A 17,607-nucleotide genomic window follows, 5' to 3' on the forward strand; every position below is an offset into this window, starting at 1 on the left:
ACTAAATTAGTGTATGTATTTGTACAATACATAAAAAAATATTTAATATTTTATTTATATTTACAATATTTTTAATATATTTAATTTTAAATTAAATTCAACTTTTTTTATTAGTGCGAATACTAAACAATAGTACATACAAAGAAACTCATAAAATAATTGGATTAATTAAAGAAAAAGACATAACATGCAATAATCAATGTTTTAATTTCTATGAAAAAATATATATACATACATATTTTTTTATCTTTAACATTAATAGTTACATATCTATAGGTTGTATTTCTGTTTCTGTATCAAATAAATTTTAAATATTATTTATATACAAATTTGTATCCAACTAAAAAGAATATAAAAAATATAATTAACAATAAAAAGATACTAATTAATTAAATAATATTTGATCATCTCAATTTATCAAAAGACTTCTCTATATATGATATTAATCGTGATCCTATTAATTATACATTAATAAAACTTTAACCCAATTAAATATATTATTGGACATCTAAAAGTTTCAATAAATACTATTGTTAAAAAATTTTTAACCCAACCATTAATTAATTTATTATTTATTTATAATAATTTTACATAATTAATTAAAATAATTATCGTATCAAAGATATTATTTATTATTGACAGATTTTTGTAACTTAACTATTTTGTTTTTTCTTTAGTTATACTGAGAGCAAATAAGAATAAAAATAAATTTAAAAATAACATATACAAAAATAATAATAGTAATATATACATTGAGACAATAATTTAATTTTTTTAAAATTGAACTAAATTATTTAAATAATATTTAAGCGGTAAGAATCGAAATTTTCACAAAAAATCGCTTAAGTAGAATAGAATAATTTAATTACCCAGAATAGGTTCAAAAATATAAAAATATTTTTTTTCAAATATAAATATGAGATTCGGATTCAGTGGATTTTTCTGAGTGGAAAAATATTCTCTTTTGAAAATTTTTACGTAAAAACGCGTACCGATAGATTAGCTAGCAGTACTGGCTTAAGTCTGTCTAGTACTACGTGAGAGAGAATAAAATGGTAGAAAATCTTAGAAAAGTATTTGAAATAGCAAATCGGACACTTATTCTAAAGGTTTTGACCCAAAGTCGGACTACACGAATCAAAAACGTTACGCGGTTGGACCGGATCCAAATTGAACCAAAGCCCAATATATAAAAGCACATTTTAATGAGCTTTCAACTCATTTTATAGCACACACACAAAGAGAGGGGCGCTGATTTTGAAGAGAAGTGAGGAAGAAGAAGAGCACTATTCATCTCCTCCTTCTTTTGGCCATATCTTGAGCTACGGAGCTCCAATTGACAAGCCGTTTGCAGCCACACGAAGGTTTTGTCGAGCTCTTTGTTTCTATCTAAGCAAAATGGTAAGAAACTCACTCTTTTCTTCCCAATTTTTCTGCCCTATGTCATTTTCGAAAATGGCTTGTGGGTTGTTTAGTTTCTGTGTTCTTATTATTTAGGTGTAATCTAGCTTGAGTGAATAGTGAGTTTTACCACAAAACTCGTTGAATAAGGTAAGATATCACTAAACCCTTGTGTTTAGTTGAATGTCATAAACCCTAACTTTGATTCTTGTTGTTTTTCATGGTATAGAGTGTTCTTGGTGTTGTTTGGTGTTGAGTGAAGGGTTAAAAGCTTGTGGTGAAATGGTTTTGTGCGTGAAGGATAGTCGGTCAAGGTATGGTTATGATTTTCTTTATGTAGTATATAATATTTCGTGAAACGTAGGCTAGTGACCTTTAAGATAGGTTTGAGTAATGTGGTTGTGTGATTAATTGTATATAAATGCTATGTTTGATTGTGGTTTAGATGGAGGTTGTATGAGTTTGAATATGATGATATGTATATGTATATTAGTAGATGATGATTATTGATGGGTATGATACCTTGATGAGTTATAATGTTGGATATTGATGTTGAAGATGATTGTTGATGATGATATGGATTATTGGTTGTTTTAGTTCATGTTGAGAATAAATAATTCAAGAATTTTTTGTGTGAATTTGGGAGGAATTGAAGTTGAAGGAGGTGAGTATTAAGCGGGTTTGATAGTTAGGTGATTGATAAATGTTTGGGAGTGTCTACTATGATTTTGGGGTTGTTTTTAGTATGTTTGAGTTGGTTGGGTTTGGAAGTTTTGAAAAATTTGAAAATTGTCTCCTTTGGTAAAAATATTTTTTTGGTGAACTTTGATGGATCATAACTTGAGCCTCAGTTTTTTAAATTGGTTAAAAATTATTTTAAATTAAAGATGGTTTAAAGAGCTTTAAATTGATATAAAGTTTGATGAAAATGGATTTTCGTAGAGGAAGTTATGAACGTTTAAAGTTTGGTGTTTAAAACTGATTTCTACAACTTTACAAAATTTTACAAATTTGGGATGGCATGCATACGCGGGCACCCCAGACGCAGGCTTGCGTCTCTGCCAGCCACTCTTGCATACGCGGCCTATGCATGCGTACCCGAGATGGGCCAAAATGCAAGGATACGCGGCTTCAAGCACCATACGCGGGTGATAGTTTCTGTCCAGCTCCGCGGCGTACGCGACTCATGGATGCGTACGCATGATGGTCAAAAATTAAAGTGTGCGTACGCACAACCCTTGTTTTTCTGAAAATATATTTTTCTTCACTTTTAAGGGTTCTCTAGCTTTTTAAACTTCTTTAACTTCTCCTTAAGACTTGTGGATTGTAATTATACCCTAAAACTAGTATAGATGGGTTTATGTTTGAGATTAATAGATTTATATACGGGTTTTAGAAGACGGCGACTTAGGTTTGGTATGTCTGTTGGATGTTTTCGTCTTGTTAACTAATGGGGAGCTGGGTTGATGATGAACTTGATATATTGATGAAGGATTATGGTTAATGGAATGAGTATAAATGGAATTGTGCTATGAGTTGTGATGTATTACTGAATTGTATGTTTGGCAAGTCACTATGCGTCTCGAGTAAGAGCTATGGCAGTCTCTCACTTGTTTGAGGTAGCGGTGCCAGCGTAGGGGTCGAGGCAGTCTCCTGCCTACGTTGAGATGTGAGGGTTGTGATAGTCTCCCGCTCATATAACCTTTCTACTACCAGAGAGAACTCGGGCACTATAACTCAAAAGAGTGTGCCAGGTACTATAACTCGCGGGACGCAAGATAAAGTAAGAATGAGCAGGACACTATATCCCTGGTCATAGTAGAAAGACAACATCTCCGGAGATGTGTCGGGTTAGCATTTTGAACCGACAAGTGATATCACGAGCCAAATAGGATAGAAATTCATCATATGCATCTTTTATCTGCTTGTTTGTTTTGATTACTTGAGTTAGGCCTATTTGAATAATATGACTAAGTGCTAGTTGGCCTACCTGTTATACATGAATATAAATTGTGCCTTACTTGTTTGCATTAAATGTATTTTACTGGCATTAAGGAGGATAGGGAGGCGGTAGCGATGGGATCACACGGATGTTAGGTTGGCAAAGGCTGTAGGATACAGTGGTGTGATTAGTATTAGTTAGAAATCCCCTAAATTTAGATGACCCTATTTATGGCTTATGGTTTAAGTTGTTTATTTTTGTTAAGCTTGAATATCTGTGATGTGAATTCTAGGATTGTCTTTGGCGTCCCGAAACCTTATATCTTATATATTATTGGGCACTGTTACCATACTGAGAACTTCCGGTTCTCATACCATATGTTATTGTTATTTTTCAGATGCAGGTCGCAACCCACCACGGTGAGCTTGCGGATGGTGACAGAGCGGAGGATCTTTTATTATCTTGTATTTTGGTTATTATGCTGTAGTTCTCTTACTTCTGTTATTATACTCTGTTACCTTAAAGGCTTACTTTGAGAGATAAGTTGTATAAGCTATTTTAACTCAAAATTCTGTTATGTCTGTATATGACTAGTCGGCCTGAACTCCGTGGGCTACGGCTAGTACTCTACGTCTCATGTTGTATCTTGTGCCTCTACGCTTTTAGTTATCGTGTGTGAATGCTTCACGCTTTGTAATTCCGCTTATGCGATTTTGAACTTTATTCCTTCATCAGGCTCCTAGTATTACTATTTCCTTCTATATTTATTAATGTATGAGCTTTAGAATTGTCGTGACGTCTTGTTATCCCTCGCTTTACGGCTAGAGGTAAGGTTTAGGATATCGGGGTGTTACATAAGCTATTCTAGTCCCTAGACACACATATAGATTAGAGTCATTTTTGTAACGACACCCAATTGAAACAATATCATCAACTCGAACATTTAAAATCCATGCAAATGTAGATCATCCTCTTGTTAAATAAGCTTTATCATCTGCTATCCATGTAATGCGACAAGGTATAGAATAGCCACATCAAAAAACTACTTTGACATTTATTCTCATCAATGGCATTGCTGATGCACCAAAAGGCCAGTAATTTTTGAAAAAAATCACAATATGTTATAAAATTATTTTTATTACAAAAAAGTTTAAAGAAAAAAATTTAAACACAGTATGACTTTTTGAAGTTGCATCTCCAAACTTGATACAATTCTAGTAAAATTGAATATAAATTGAGAAAATTTCAATCTCATTGTATGCTTTACTTCAAAGACTTTTGGACATACATAGAAAACATGGAGTGAATGAAATTTAAACTTAGCCTATAAATCTCCTTGGAAGCAATTGTTCGATAGACGAAAATAATAAACTTGAGTAAGAACAATTATTAAATTATCAAAAGAATAATAATAGAATGACTACATAAAAAATATCATAAAAAATTATAATTTATACTTTAAAAAGATCAACTTCGATAAAAAATAAAGAATAGTAAAATACATTCTTATTCTATGAAATAGTCAAAGAAAAATAACAAATAAAAAATTAAACAATAATTTGGCTCCCAAACTTAGACTTATAAACCATAAAAGAAACACTATATATAACCTTTAGTAGCACAAAATTAATTATAAAAAGTAATTATTGATATCGATATTAATTTTTACTAATTAATACACCCGTGCATTATAGAGTATTTTAACAAAGTTATTTAGGTCTAATTTTTATTATTGATAACAATATCAATTTGTCATTGATTATATTTGATTAAAAATTATATTATAATCATTGATAATTAAAATAATAAATAATTGATAATTAATATAATTAAAATGATTAAAAATATTAATAATTAATGGTAATTATGCATTAAATGCTGATTTTCATAGATAATTATAAAAAATATACTTTCTTAAAATAAATTGAGAAGAGAGAGATAAGTATGGCACTATAATACACCACGTCAACATTCTTGATATCAATATTTAAAATACTATCTATTGTAGAATAATAAGTACATAATTTTATGGATCTATTTTTGATGATCTAAAATGTTTGGAGTATTAATTGATTTTTAACAATAAAATATATTTTTTATTTTTAATACCTCTTCTTTAATTTTATTAGTATTTTATATATTATTTAATTTTAAAATTTACTTTTTACTTTTTAAATTATTATTTTATTATTTATCTTATCTTTATAATTTCATCATTAACAATTTGATGTTTTATGAGTATCTATTTTCAATATCCTATCTAATTTTATTTTGAGTTTAAATTTAATCTTATCTTTTCAATTCTAAAATTAATAATTTTATAATCTGTCATTAATATATTTTTTAATTCTATTAAAAATGATTAATAAGAGATAAGTAAAGATAAAAAATATCTTTATATTTTATAAAAAAATATAAAAAAATAATACAAACATTGATTTTAAAAAATATAAGAATAAATAAAGTAAAGAGTTTCAACAAGGCAACAGCAAGAAGGTGGGGAATAAATAAAAGGCTAACTGCATATCCAAAGAGAAAGTCTCCTGTGGGTACACAGCAGTCACAAACTGTGAAAAAAGATATCTATAATTCAAGTCACAAACATTGTTAGTTGAGTTAAATAGCAACACAGACCAAGAAATTCAAGGCTTAAGTATTAAATAGTTTGTTTTCTATAATTAATTTCTAAAAGTCTCTGGCTGACTATTAGCTGTTTTTCTTAGGCTATAAATACTTAAATAGTTTATGTAAATGTTAGGTGACCTTTATTTTTCTTCTAATAATAGTTCTAATTTCTACTCCTGCACTATATCTGTTTTTTACTTTTCTGTTTTTTGTTTCTTTTTTATTGTCATTCTGGTTCTTCCCTTTTCTTTGGTTGTATGAAAAAACTTATACAAACTGCTTCAAAAAAGATCAGGCTGACCCCATCCAACACCACTACTGCACTAGTTGCAACTATGCTTAGGGTGCTACAAAAATCCTGTGAAGACACTGAAAAAAATGGTGTCAAACTACTAGTTCACCTATAGTATGCTCTAGATTGGGATGCCTTTTGTCTTTTGTTTTGAATCACAAATTATGTTTCTTGATTTAAGTACTTTTTTTGAAGCTACTATTTCAGATACAATATTCTGCATATTAGTATATTTGGTTAAGACCTTTAATACCACAATCCTAATCGGATACAATATTATGCATATTATTAGTTTATTTTCTATTGTGATTGTTTTTGAATTGTTGCAACATTATGCTTAATGAAAAAAGTATTATTTATCTTCTGTTACAGAAACATTGTCATTTATCTACAGGTCAAAATAATTGTGAAATTATAGTATTGCAAAGATGTAAATTGAAGGCACAAATTGCATTTAACATTGCATTTCTGTCACAATCAGATCATATAAGAAACTAAAATAAACCAAGCTGAATCCAAACAATGATTAACAAAAGATTCATACAACCACATTCTTCTACCATAAACTCTCCCAGTTTCATTGTAATAAAAACCTTCCATTAGTTGTGAATAGGAGTGGCAACACTATCCGAACCCGTGGATACCCACCCTACCCCTACCCGTTCGGGGCGGGTAATTACCCGCACCCGTACCGGGACGGATTTTAACGGGGCGGATTTTTGGGCGGGGCGGGACGGGGTCGGGTTTAGGTTAAATCCGCTCCTTTCCGTCCCGATATATATAATAGATATATAAATATATATATTTTTAATATATAATATATGTAATATACAAGTATATATATGATAAATATCTGAAGAGACATATGTGTTGAAATATAAAAAGAAAAAATCATCAAAATTTAAGTTTACTTTATCACTCAGGGGAATCTACTCAAACTAGTACAACTAACTTGTTTCAGATATGAAAAAATCAGCCATAATTAGTAGGATATCCAGCAAAAGTTAATTTGGCACGCCTTGGAGCTCCTTGGCAAAAGGGATAATTCTTCTGGAAATCTTTTAGATCTCGTATGATCCACCTGAAGATCAAGTGACTCCAAAACAAGTCCATGTTGAAGAACATAGGCGAAAAAATCTCTATCATCTCTGGATTCAACATATCTCTTGATTTTAACACTTTCAGATGTGATGCAAGACAAGTAGGAACCTTCACTGAGTGGTCCCATTTTCGTGACGGATGTGGATCCTAGCAACAAACAACAAATACACTTAAAAGAATTGCCAGCAAAACAACAAACTTACATAAATGATAGCTTGAACATGAGAACATGAAATACCATTATAGGAAGACTAATGCTAAAAACAATAGCAAGAAGTTTAAGCATGGGACATTTCTGAAGCATATTCATTATGTATCTGGTGTCCAAACACCACATAACAGTAAGCTCTAGCGTATGTAAACAGGTAAACTCTGGAATACGATGCGGAGGAACCTCAGGCAAACAATCAAACACTGATAAACCCAGCTCCAAAATCCTTATCCTGCAAAGCTCCACAAGAAACTCAAGCACAAAGGATTGCTTAGAAATGTTGATACGGGCGTCCTCCACATTGTGCAAGTTGCGAACACGGATCTCGTGAAACCACAACTCAACTTGGATATCAAGACGTTTAAGAGATGGTGTGTCTATAACAAGCAATCTAAGAGTCTCACCGAAATAAGATTTGAAGTGCAAACTCTTCAAAGAAGGAAAACAAATACTCAATTGGACCTTCACGGAGGATTGACGGACATAGCCAAGAATAAGAGTCTCAAGAGCAGTGCAGTGAGAGAGAATCTCCTCCAAGATACCAACAGAGATTTCGACATTATACAATTCCAGTGTCTTGAGTGATGGCAAGTGATAACGGCACGACGGGGCAGAAGGCGAAGGGATTCTTACGTGGACGCCGTTTAAACGGAGAGTCACGAGGGAAGTGCAGCTGAAAATGCCGTTGGGAATAGCGACTCTGGAAACGGAGCAAAGGATGGAGGAGAGTTGCAGGTTCAATTCCTCGAGGTTTGGCCCTAAAACCTTTATAATGAACCACTCCAGAGTGGATTCATCGGATGGATTTAGGTCACAGGTGAGACGAAAGGTTCGAATTGGCGGCGCATTGTGGCGGGAGAGAATCCAATTAACAATGGCGAGAAATCGCTTTTTTGCACTGGAATCTGACCAAGTATTGTGGTTTCGAAATTGGTTTTGGTCGAAGTGGAGGTGTTGGAGGTGGTGGCAGAGGTGAGTCCAGCGGCGAGAGAGGACGGTAGTGAGAAAGGCGGTTTTGGTAGGGAGGAAGGAGAGGATGTGTAACAGTATGCAATCCGGCAGGTCGCTGATCCTGTCCATGGCGATTAGGGTTTCTCTGTTTCTGCGTTCTCTTCTAACTTCCTACTTCCCAGTTCCCGCTTTTTCGGGTTTTCTCTCATTCCTATCTATTACCTGCTATATATTATTCACATCAAAATTTTTCAATTAATAACATAATTAATGCGATATGTTTTTAAAATATTTTTCCAATTTATTTAAATATGTTAATTTATTAATTATTAATTTCATTGAATTAAAATAAATATCAAATTATTTAATATTTTTAATCATATTAATTATAATTAATTAATTACATAATTATTTAATATAATTAGAATAAATAAAATAATTTTGTTTTCGTCTTTTTAATTTTTACTAATTTTTTGTGTTATATATGGTTGAATAATATCTTTTAAGAATGTTATAATTAATCGGGATCGGATTTACATAATACCTGGCCATATATATATAAAATAATTAATGAAATGATTAATAATATTGTATCATATTTAAATTTTTACTTTAATTTATGTTATGAATGTAAATAATGGTTATATAATTTTTTAAATTTTATTTTATTTTTTAGATTTAATAATTATTGGAGCGGGTAGGAGCGGGGTGGGTACCCGCAGGAGCGGGTCGGGTTTAACATTTGACTACCTGCAGGTAGAAGCGGGGCGGATTCAATGCGAATTTTTGTTGAACGGGGCGGGGTCGGGTAGAGCAAAAACCCGCCCCTACCCGCCCCGTTGCCACCCTTAGTTGTGAAAGTCATCCTTTCACACAGTAACATTAATGTAGTTGTCCATCCAACCAGAGCAGCTGATGCTGCAATTATAAACCTTGATCGAACAATTGCCAATTTACCCTTCAATGTCGTGACTCATCTTCTCAAATTTGCAACTCCTGAGTCATCTTCGGACTCTGTCCGCACAAAATATCACTCTTCCCCCAGTCTAATCCAAAAAAAAAAAAATTAACACAAAGCAGTCACATAAACAAATATCTTCAAATAACTTCAAACTATAACTATCAATAGAAACACAATATTTTGTACTTATCTTATAGTTAACACAGCTTCAAAACCTGCATCCAGGATTCTGTGCGTGGACGAAGTAGCACGGGCCTCTCACCACAATAACATGTTGTTCTTCTTTGATGGGCGGACTTGGCTGCTGCTTCCACCTGCGGCGCTACTGCTACACGTGCCTTGGGAGCCCTGCAAGGCCATGGAATCGATAACCAAAAGAAAAGAGGAGAAGATGCAGAAAAGAGATAGAAGCCGGGGAAGGTTTACTGGTTTAGCAATTAAGGATTTTTCATCCTTTTTAACGTTTTATTATTTTTATTATGTAGTTATTTTTTTTTAGAATATTTACATATAAATATGACGATTTCAATATTAGAGATATAAATAAGATTTACTTAAATATTAACGATAAAAATAATACTTTATTTTTTTATAATATTTTAATTATCAAAAAAATTGGAAGAGCATATAATTTTGAATTAATAAAAGAAAATTATAAAATTAAATGAGACTAATAATTACCAGTACTTCTTCCATGTAAAATTGATTTATTTTTTTAATATATATAACCATTTTTCTTTCTTTCCTTTGTTCCACAACCATAAAATATTGTAATTTTATTTTATTTTATTTTATTTTATTTAGAGGGCACACTTCAAAAAATCACATTACATAATTTCCTTATCACCCGAAGAGTTTTTAATTTTGATATGGAGGCTTTGATGGTGTATAACTTGGATATGAGGATTTAGGGTGTATCACGGATCAGTGATGATTACGCAGAAGAAATCGAACGAATCGATTGGTAGCACAAAAATCGGACAGTCCGATTTCACAAATCAGTGGGTTCGATTAGTACACTTCTCCCACGTGGCGCGCATGCAGGTGGAGATGTTGGTCTCAGCAAAAATGAGTGTTTCCTCTTTTTCAACATACATCTCTTTCAATCTCATACTCTCTCTTCATCCCCCACAACTCTGCTCAGCATCCACCATTGTTGGACCATAACCAGCCTCGGTAAAAATTAAAAAATAATATCAAAAAGACTAAAAATTAAAGAAGTAAATTAACCAGAATTTCATATTGTTAATTATTTTAGACATTCTGTTTATGTAAGTTTTTAATTTATAAAAGTTTTTATTTTTTAATAATTTTATTTAATAATAATAATAGTAATATATATTATAATGGCACTAAGTAGAGATTAATGATATATGTGTATATGATTTTACTGTTAGGTGGTTAGAAATAAAGATTAAAGAATGAATTAACTATGTATATATGTATGTATGTATGATAGGGTGCCGTTGATTTGGATTTTTTTTATGATTATTGGTTAATGAAATAAAATAGAAAGAAAGAAAGAAAGAAAGAAAGAAAGAATGAATGAATGAATGAATGAAAGATGAAAGAAATGAGATATGTACATATGATTCGTATTAGTTTTAGTATTAGTCAGTAGTAATTGAGTTTAATAAATTATTATGATTAATAATATAGATTTAATAAATTATTTATGATAGTTAATAATGAGATCTATACATATTGTGATTGGTATTAGTTTTAGTTTTAGTACTAGTTAGTAATTGAGTTTAATAAATTATTATGATTAATAATATAAATGTAATAAATTATTTATGATCATTAATAGTTGAATTTAACATAATTTAGTAAAATTTAGACAATAAATTAGTAAACACTAAACCTAAAATGAAAAAATTAGTATGTTGTTTTGATAATAATAATAATAATAATAATAATAATAATAATAATAATAATAATAATAATAATAATAATAATAGAGGTTGAAAGAAAAAAATATTTGTTCTATGAATAAATAATTTATCAGTCGTAAAACTAGTCCGGTTAGTTAGTTAAGGTTAATTAACTTTTGTTATAAAGTAATGAGTATGATTGAAGGATTTTTGTATAACAGATTAACTGTGTTTGTTTGAAATGCAATTATGCTGAGAATTAGTTATAATGGACATGTAAGGATAATTGTGTTTCTGATAATATAATTATATTATACTGGTACTTATAACGGAAATGTGATATTGTAGGGTTCACGGATGTTGATATGTGATCATTTAAAGCCGCCGGATCCATACAACCAAATTATTGAGTCACACTTACGCGAGACTGGATTTTATTATGTTTCCCAGATTGGAGTTATCCAATGTCAGTCAGTAATGATTAATGTTCTGATTGAGAGACGGCGGCCTAAGACTCACACATTTCATTTTTCGGTTGGTGAGTGTGCCGTGACCTTGGAGGATGTGGCGATAATTCTCGGTCTGTGGACAAATGGTCTTCCGGTTACATGACTGACCATGAGTAGTTTTGAGGCATTGGAGGCCGAGTGCTTGCACCAATTTGAAGTTGCACCGAGAAAGACGGACTATAGGGGGAGCTTTATAAAATTAACGTGGTTTAGGGGTTTGAAAGATCGTATAGTTTTGAATGATGATGTTCACATTCAGATGTATGTAAAGTGTCACATAATGTTGTTATTCAGGACAATTTTGTTTGGGGATAAGTCGGGTGCAGCGATGCATTGGAAATTTTTACCTTTGCTCCGTAACTTCGGTGGCATCATACAGTTTAGTCGGGGTTCGGCATGCCTGGCACACTTATATAGATCATTTGTGTAGGGCAACTCGCGTCGACTGCAAGGAGATGGATGGTCCGCTGACACTGTTGCTTACTTGGGCTTGGATCCGGCTACCATTTCTAGCGCCGATTCTCGGCAATTTCCGAGTGTTTCCAATTGCAAACAGGTAATTTTGATTAAAGTATGCATTGAAAGAACTTCTAGAAATTGTATTTTATTTTCCACGGAATAAGTTAATAATGGATTGTCTGACGGCAGGTGGCGTAACTGGGACCGTGTTAACTATGCCTACCGATATAATTCGCTTGCGCACTACAGAAGGTTGTTGGATGATCTACAAGAAAGATAGGTATGTTGTCAAATACAAGTACCGAATGTAGCTTCTCCAGTGGATTAATTGTTGTGTAATCATCTGATTGGTTTGATGTGTCCAGTTTGTTTGGCAGGCTTATGGCATTGAAAACATTGACCCAGACGTGATTCCTTTAGACATCCGTCATAATTCGGTTATCTGGAGTGTCACAGTACCACTTATATCTTTTGAATTCATCGAGTGGCATTCATCTGATAGAGTCAGAAGGTAATTTGGATTGAGACAGGGTGTTCCTAATCAAGAGCGGGATCTAGGTGCATCACACGGCGAAGTTCTAACTAGGCCTAAGAATCAAGATGGGGCTAATACCCACTCTTTTTGGGTGATGCAGTGGACCAATCGGTATAGTCACGTTCTCTCTGATGACTTGGTGCCTTTACATTATCCATTGGAAATTTACATGCATTGGTACCGAGAAGCATTTGGTGACCACTTGCAATTGTCGAACCTTGTATTCCAAGAGAATCTAGAAGGTCCTCCACCACCACCGGGACCGGGTCCGGGACTGGAACCGCCACCAGTACTGATAAATCGCTATTTTACGGTTTATCTTGTGCTCAATTGAGTAGATTTTATCAATCTTTCATACACTTGTGCATACAAAATGCATGGCTTTACATTCTCCTTCCTGATTTTGTGCTATGATTGAAAATATGCTTCTTTGGCCTTATATTTGCTAATATTAATCCTCTCTTATTACCATTAGATGCCAAGATATGTGTGTTAAGTGATTACAGGGATTATAGGGCAGGAATGGCTTGGAGGATAGAAAGGAAGCATGCAAAAGTGGAAGGAATACAAGAAATTGAAGAAATTGCTAAGCTGTCTAGCCTGACCTCTTCGCACTCAAACAGTCATAACTTGAGCTATAGATATCCAAATGATGCGGTTCCAATTGCGTTGGAAAACTAATGTCCGGGGCCTCGATTTGATATATAATTTGCCATAGTTGCCGTACAGCTAGGCGACGCAGACGCGTCGCAGTGACGAAAATCAGCGTGGCAAATTTCGCTCCTAGCGATTTCTGGGCTATTTCCAACCCAGTTTCAAGCCCAGAAAATATAGATTAAAGGCTGCAAAGTGGAGAAATGAAGGGAGGATGACTCATAATTCACTTTTCATAATTTATATGTAGTTTTTAGAGAGAGGTTCTCTCCTCTCTCTTAGGTTTTAGGAATTAGGATTTCTTTTAGTTTTAGGATTTAGGATTATTTCTTCTTCATTACAGGTTCAATGTTCCTTTAAATTTATTGATGTAAAGAGTATTTTTCCATTTAATTTTATTATTTGTTTAATTACTTCCATTAATTTCAATTACCATGTTCTCTTTTTACTTCTTTTATGATTTATGAAAATGGCATTTATGTTAACCAAGTAGATCCCAACGTGACTTCAGAGTTGATTAATGTTTGAGACCCTTGAGTTGGAATACTCAAGAGTTATTGGTAATTGTAAGTTGTTGGCCAGTTTTCTAGTTACTAACACTAACCCTTCTCAAGGGAAAGGATTATTTTCTTGTGAATAGAAGTTGGCTCTCAACTTGACTTTCCTTTATTCAATGAAGGATAACCAATTGGAACAACAACCTATTACTAATTAATCTTGGGAAATCCAACAAGGATAGAACTTCAGATTAATCTTCTCTGGGTCAAGGCTTTCTATTTTAATTACATAGAGGCTCTTGTTAATTTTTATCGCTTTAATTTATAGTTAATTATTTTATCATTCCTCACTCTAAAAATTCTTGGAAAAACCCATAACCAATAATAAGAACACTTCCCTGCAATTTCTTGAGAAGACGACCCGAGGTTTAAATACTTCGGTTATAAATTTTATTGGGTTTGCTTAAGTGATAACCAAAACTTTTGTACGAAAGAATTTTCTGTTGGTTTAGAAACTATACTTACAATGCGATTATATTCTTGTGAATTTCTTTACCGATAGAAAATTCGATCGTCAGGCACCTCCACCAGCACTGGCACCTCCACCACGACCGCCACCGGGACTGCCAGAATAGGGGGTTGAGTATTTTGCACCATATGTTCCTGATACACATCCGTCTGATTATTTTTCAGCGTCAGTCCCAGTACATCAATAGTATTGGGGTGGTCCACAGTTTGAGCCAGGAGAGCGAGCTTCATTCAGTCAGCTGCTTGGTTTCATGGCACCGGAGCCGCACCACTCACATTCAGGTAATTATGTTGACATTCTCACAGACCATCAAGCACATCTGGGTGGTATTACTCCAGTTAGGAGGTCATTAGATTCGAGACCTCGGGTTCGCACTTCCTCTGATAATTCTGGTACCAGAATGTCTGTTGACTCGAGCAGAAGTGCTGAAGGGGCGGGAGAGATTATACAGAGTGGAAACTCTAGACGTATTCCGATGCGTCTGATTCATGAGAGTAATAGGACAGCTGATAATGAGACTGATAACTACCTAGTAGACCATCCAGAGGATGCAGATGAGGGTGAGGATGAGGATGAGGGTGAGGATGAGGATGATGACGATGCTGTTGATGAGGATCCGGCACCTAGTGCAGGTAAAATAAACTGTTGGTAATGATTTAGGGTTTGATTATGAATTTCTTTTAGTAACTTCATGATGAACTTCTATTTGTATTATTTATTGAAGTGCCATTTGATTAATAGCATCCAATATTTGTTGTGTTTTGATAGGTACGGCCACAAGTGGAAAAGGTAAAGGTTATACAACCTTAAAGCTGATCCTCCACGTCGGAGTGCGAATCGGTATACACCATCCGCTTTTAACAGGATAATAACTCCAGAAGACTCTATGTAGTCACGTATATCAGGAACCAAATCATCCCCCTGGTAAGCAGGCATTGTTTCAAAGTGAACCACTGCTGATGGCTCCTTGTGACACATGGCCTCAAACCATGTGCGCAAAGCTTCATATGATGCTTCCCAACCTCCAAAAATTGATTCCACCGCCTGCTGCTTTGCTAACCAAGCCTTGCGATAACTGATGGTGTAGTTAAATTTTGACTGGACTTCAGGAATGACTGATTTCACCTTTATAGACGGGTCAACCTCTACTAACGGCTTAATTGCTTCTGCAACTATCTTGAAATCCAGCTTCGAATGGTCTTGAGAAATAGTAGACCTGGTACAAGTGTGACTTCCATTGTACCTCCTTATCTCCCAACAGTACTTCTTCTGCATTTTGGTAACCCTGATCACCCAATCACAACCATTTCCATATTGTGTACACTTGGCATAGAATATCGCCGGTTCCGACTCATATACCCGATAGTCTACACCTCTACGGATGGTATAATCTTTCATTGCCTTGATTACTGTCTCCCTTGAACTGAATTCTATTCCCGCCGTGAACTCACCATCCGCCACAACAAGAAGCACTGCATACATCATAAGTAATAAATCCTTTATTATGTAATCAGTAATAAATCATTCATTACCATATATGATCATAATAGTCATTTTTTCCGCTATTCTATCTACGTAAGGAACAACTAAATATAATTTATAATAAAAAACTATTAACTAATAAAGTAATCAAATTCAATGGTCACAAATTAATATCCACATATCACATATACTACTAATCTAACCTTACTCTTTTCCTAATTCAGAATATCACAAAGCTATCTTTCTTTACGTACCTGCATTTATATATTGGGGAAATTCCGGTGGATGCATAGCCTCCAAATCCAACGACCTCATGAAAGAAGGCTCCTGAAACGGATGTGGGTTTGCTAGTGCATTTGCAACTGCCGCCACATCTGCGTTCATGGCACCGTCAGCTTCATCTTCGTCTTCACCTGGACCAATGATATCATAGTTACTTTCAAACTCCTCCTTGCTTTCACTATTATAATCTTCCAATTCAATATTACGGTCCGCTTCAGATTGCTCGAACTCAATATACAACTTGATGCACGACATTCGGTGGCGATTTTTTCATATACATTGAGAACATCTCATGCATTCTCGCTTCATCCGTCACGTATTTGGTTTGAAATTGAACGAACCCACTAAACATAGATAAAGGATACCTATACAAAATACACGATACTCTCCTAGATATTTGAGAATCTATCTTCTCACAAATCACATCTTTCAATTCTTCAAATGACAATGTGAACGGAATAACAATATCTAATGGATTTTCACACACAAATTGAACTCCCTCATATGTTTGTAATAAAATCTACCCGTAACAATAAATTTTTAACACAACTCTATTATCCATAACACTATACGTACTTAACTACTTTCAATCTCACAAAAATCTATCCTGCAAGAATGAAGAAGAAGAATGAGAGCATACGAAGAACATGAGCAGGGAAGGATGGGGTTTCTGTGATTTATTTCTGGGTTTATATATGCAGTTATAATCAAATCGGACGGACCAACCGCATCCTATTATTTCAATTATTTTTTTGGCATCACAAATCGGTGGGTCCGATTGCTGCCCTCCCGGATTCAAATAAAATTTGCCACCAGAAATTGGTGAGTCCGATTACAGCACTTTTGGTTTTAAAAATTTGGTCATCCTGAAATCGGTGGGTCCGATTTCATGCATAGCAAAATTCTGCCTCACACAAATCGGACTGTCCGATTTGTGCTCCTTTCTCTCTCATCATGAAATTAGACGGTCCGATTTCTTTTCCCAAAGATTCCTAAAACTAACACTGTCATAACAGTATAATACACCCCTAATCATCATATCCGGGCATAACTCACATTGCTAAATCATATAAAAAAAATCAGCCTCACTTGCAAGCTTTGCCTTCAACTTGTTTAAAGAAGAATTGGTGTCACTAAAACAACTTATTTTGTCCATAGCAAATTTCTAATGACCCCTATATTGTTACTGTTCTATAGATATCTCTGCATTCTTCACTAATCATTGTTGCACAGACATTGCTGCAATACTTTCAAGTTAAAAATCGTTTTTCTTGTTAATTATAATAGTAGAAGTAATAAACT

General features: G+C 33.7%; 1 protein-coding gene across 1 annotated transcript; it reads right to left on the bottom strand.

Moving 5' to 3' along the window:
• Positions 1 to 7,232: 7,232 nt before the first annotated feature.
• On the bottom strand, positions 7,233 to 8,671 carry LOC110274450 (F-box protein At4g09920-like). The gene is made up of 2 exons (XM_052253212.1): positions 7,600 to 8,671; positions 7,233 to 7,508 (listed from the first exon to the last, which is right to left on the bottom strand). The coding sequence occupies exons 1-2, from the start codon at positions 8,650 to 8,652 to the stop codon at positions 7,233 to 7,235; spliced, it is 1,329 nt and encodes a 442-aa protein (XP_052109172.1). The 5' UTR covers positions 8,653 to 8,671.
• Between the last annotated feature and the right edge of the window lie 8,936 nt (positions 8,672 to 17,607).

The sequence above is a fragment of the Arachis duranensis genome, chromosome 8 (assembly GCF_000817695.3).
Source record: "Arachis duranensis cultivar V14167 chromosome 8, aradu.V14167.gnm2.J7QH, whole genome shotgun sequence".
Lineage (NCBI taxonomy): Eukaryota > Viridiplantae > Streptophyta > Magnoliopsida > Fabales > Fabaceae > Arachis > Arachis duranensis.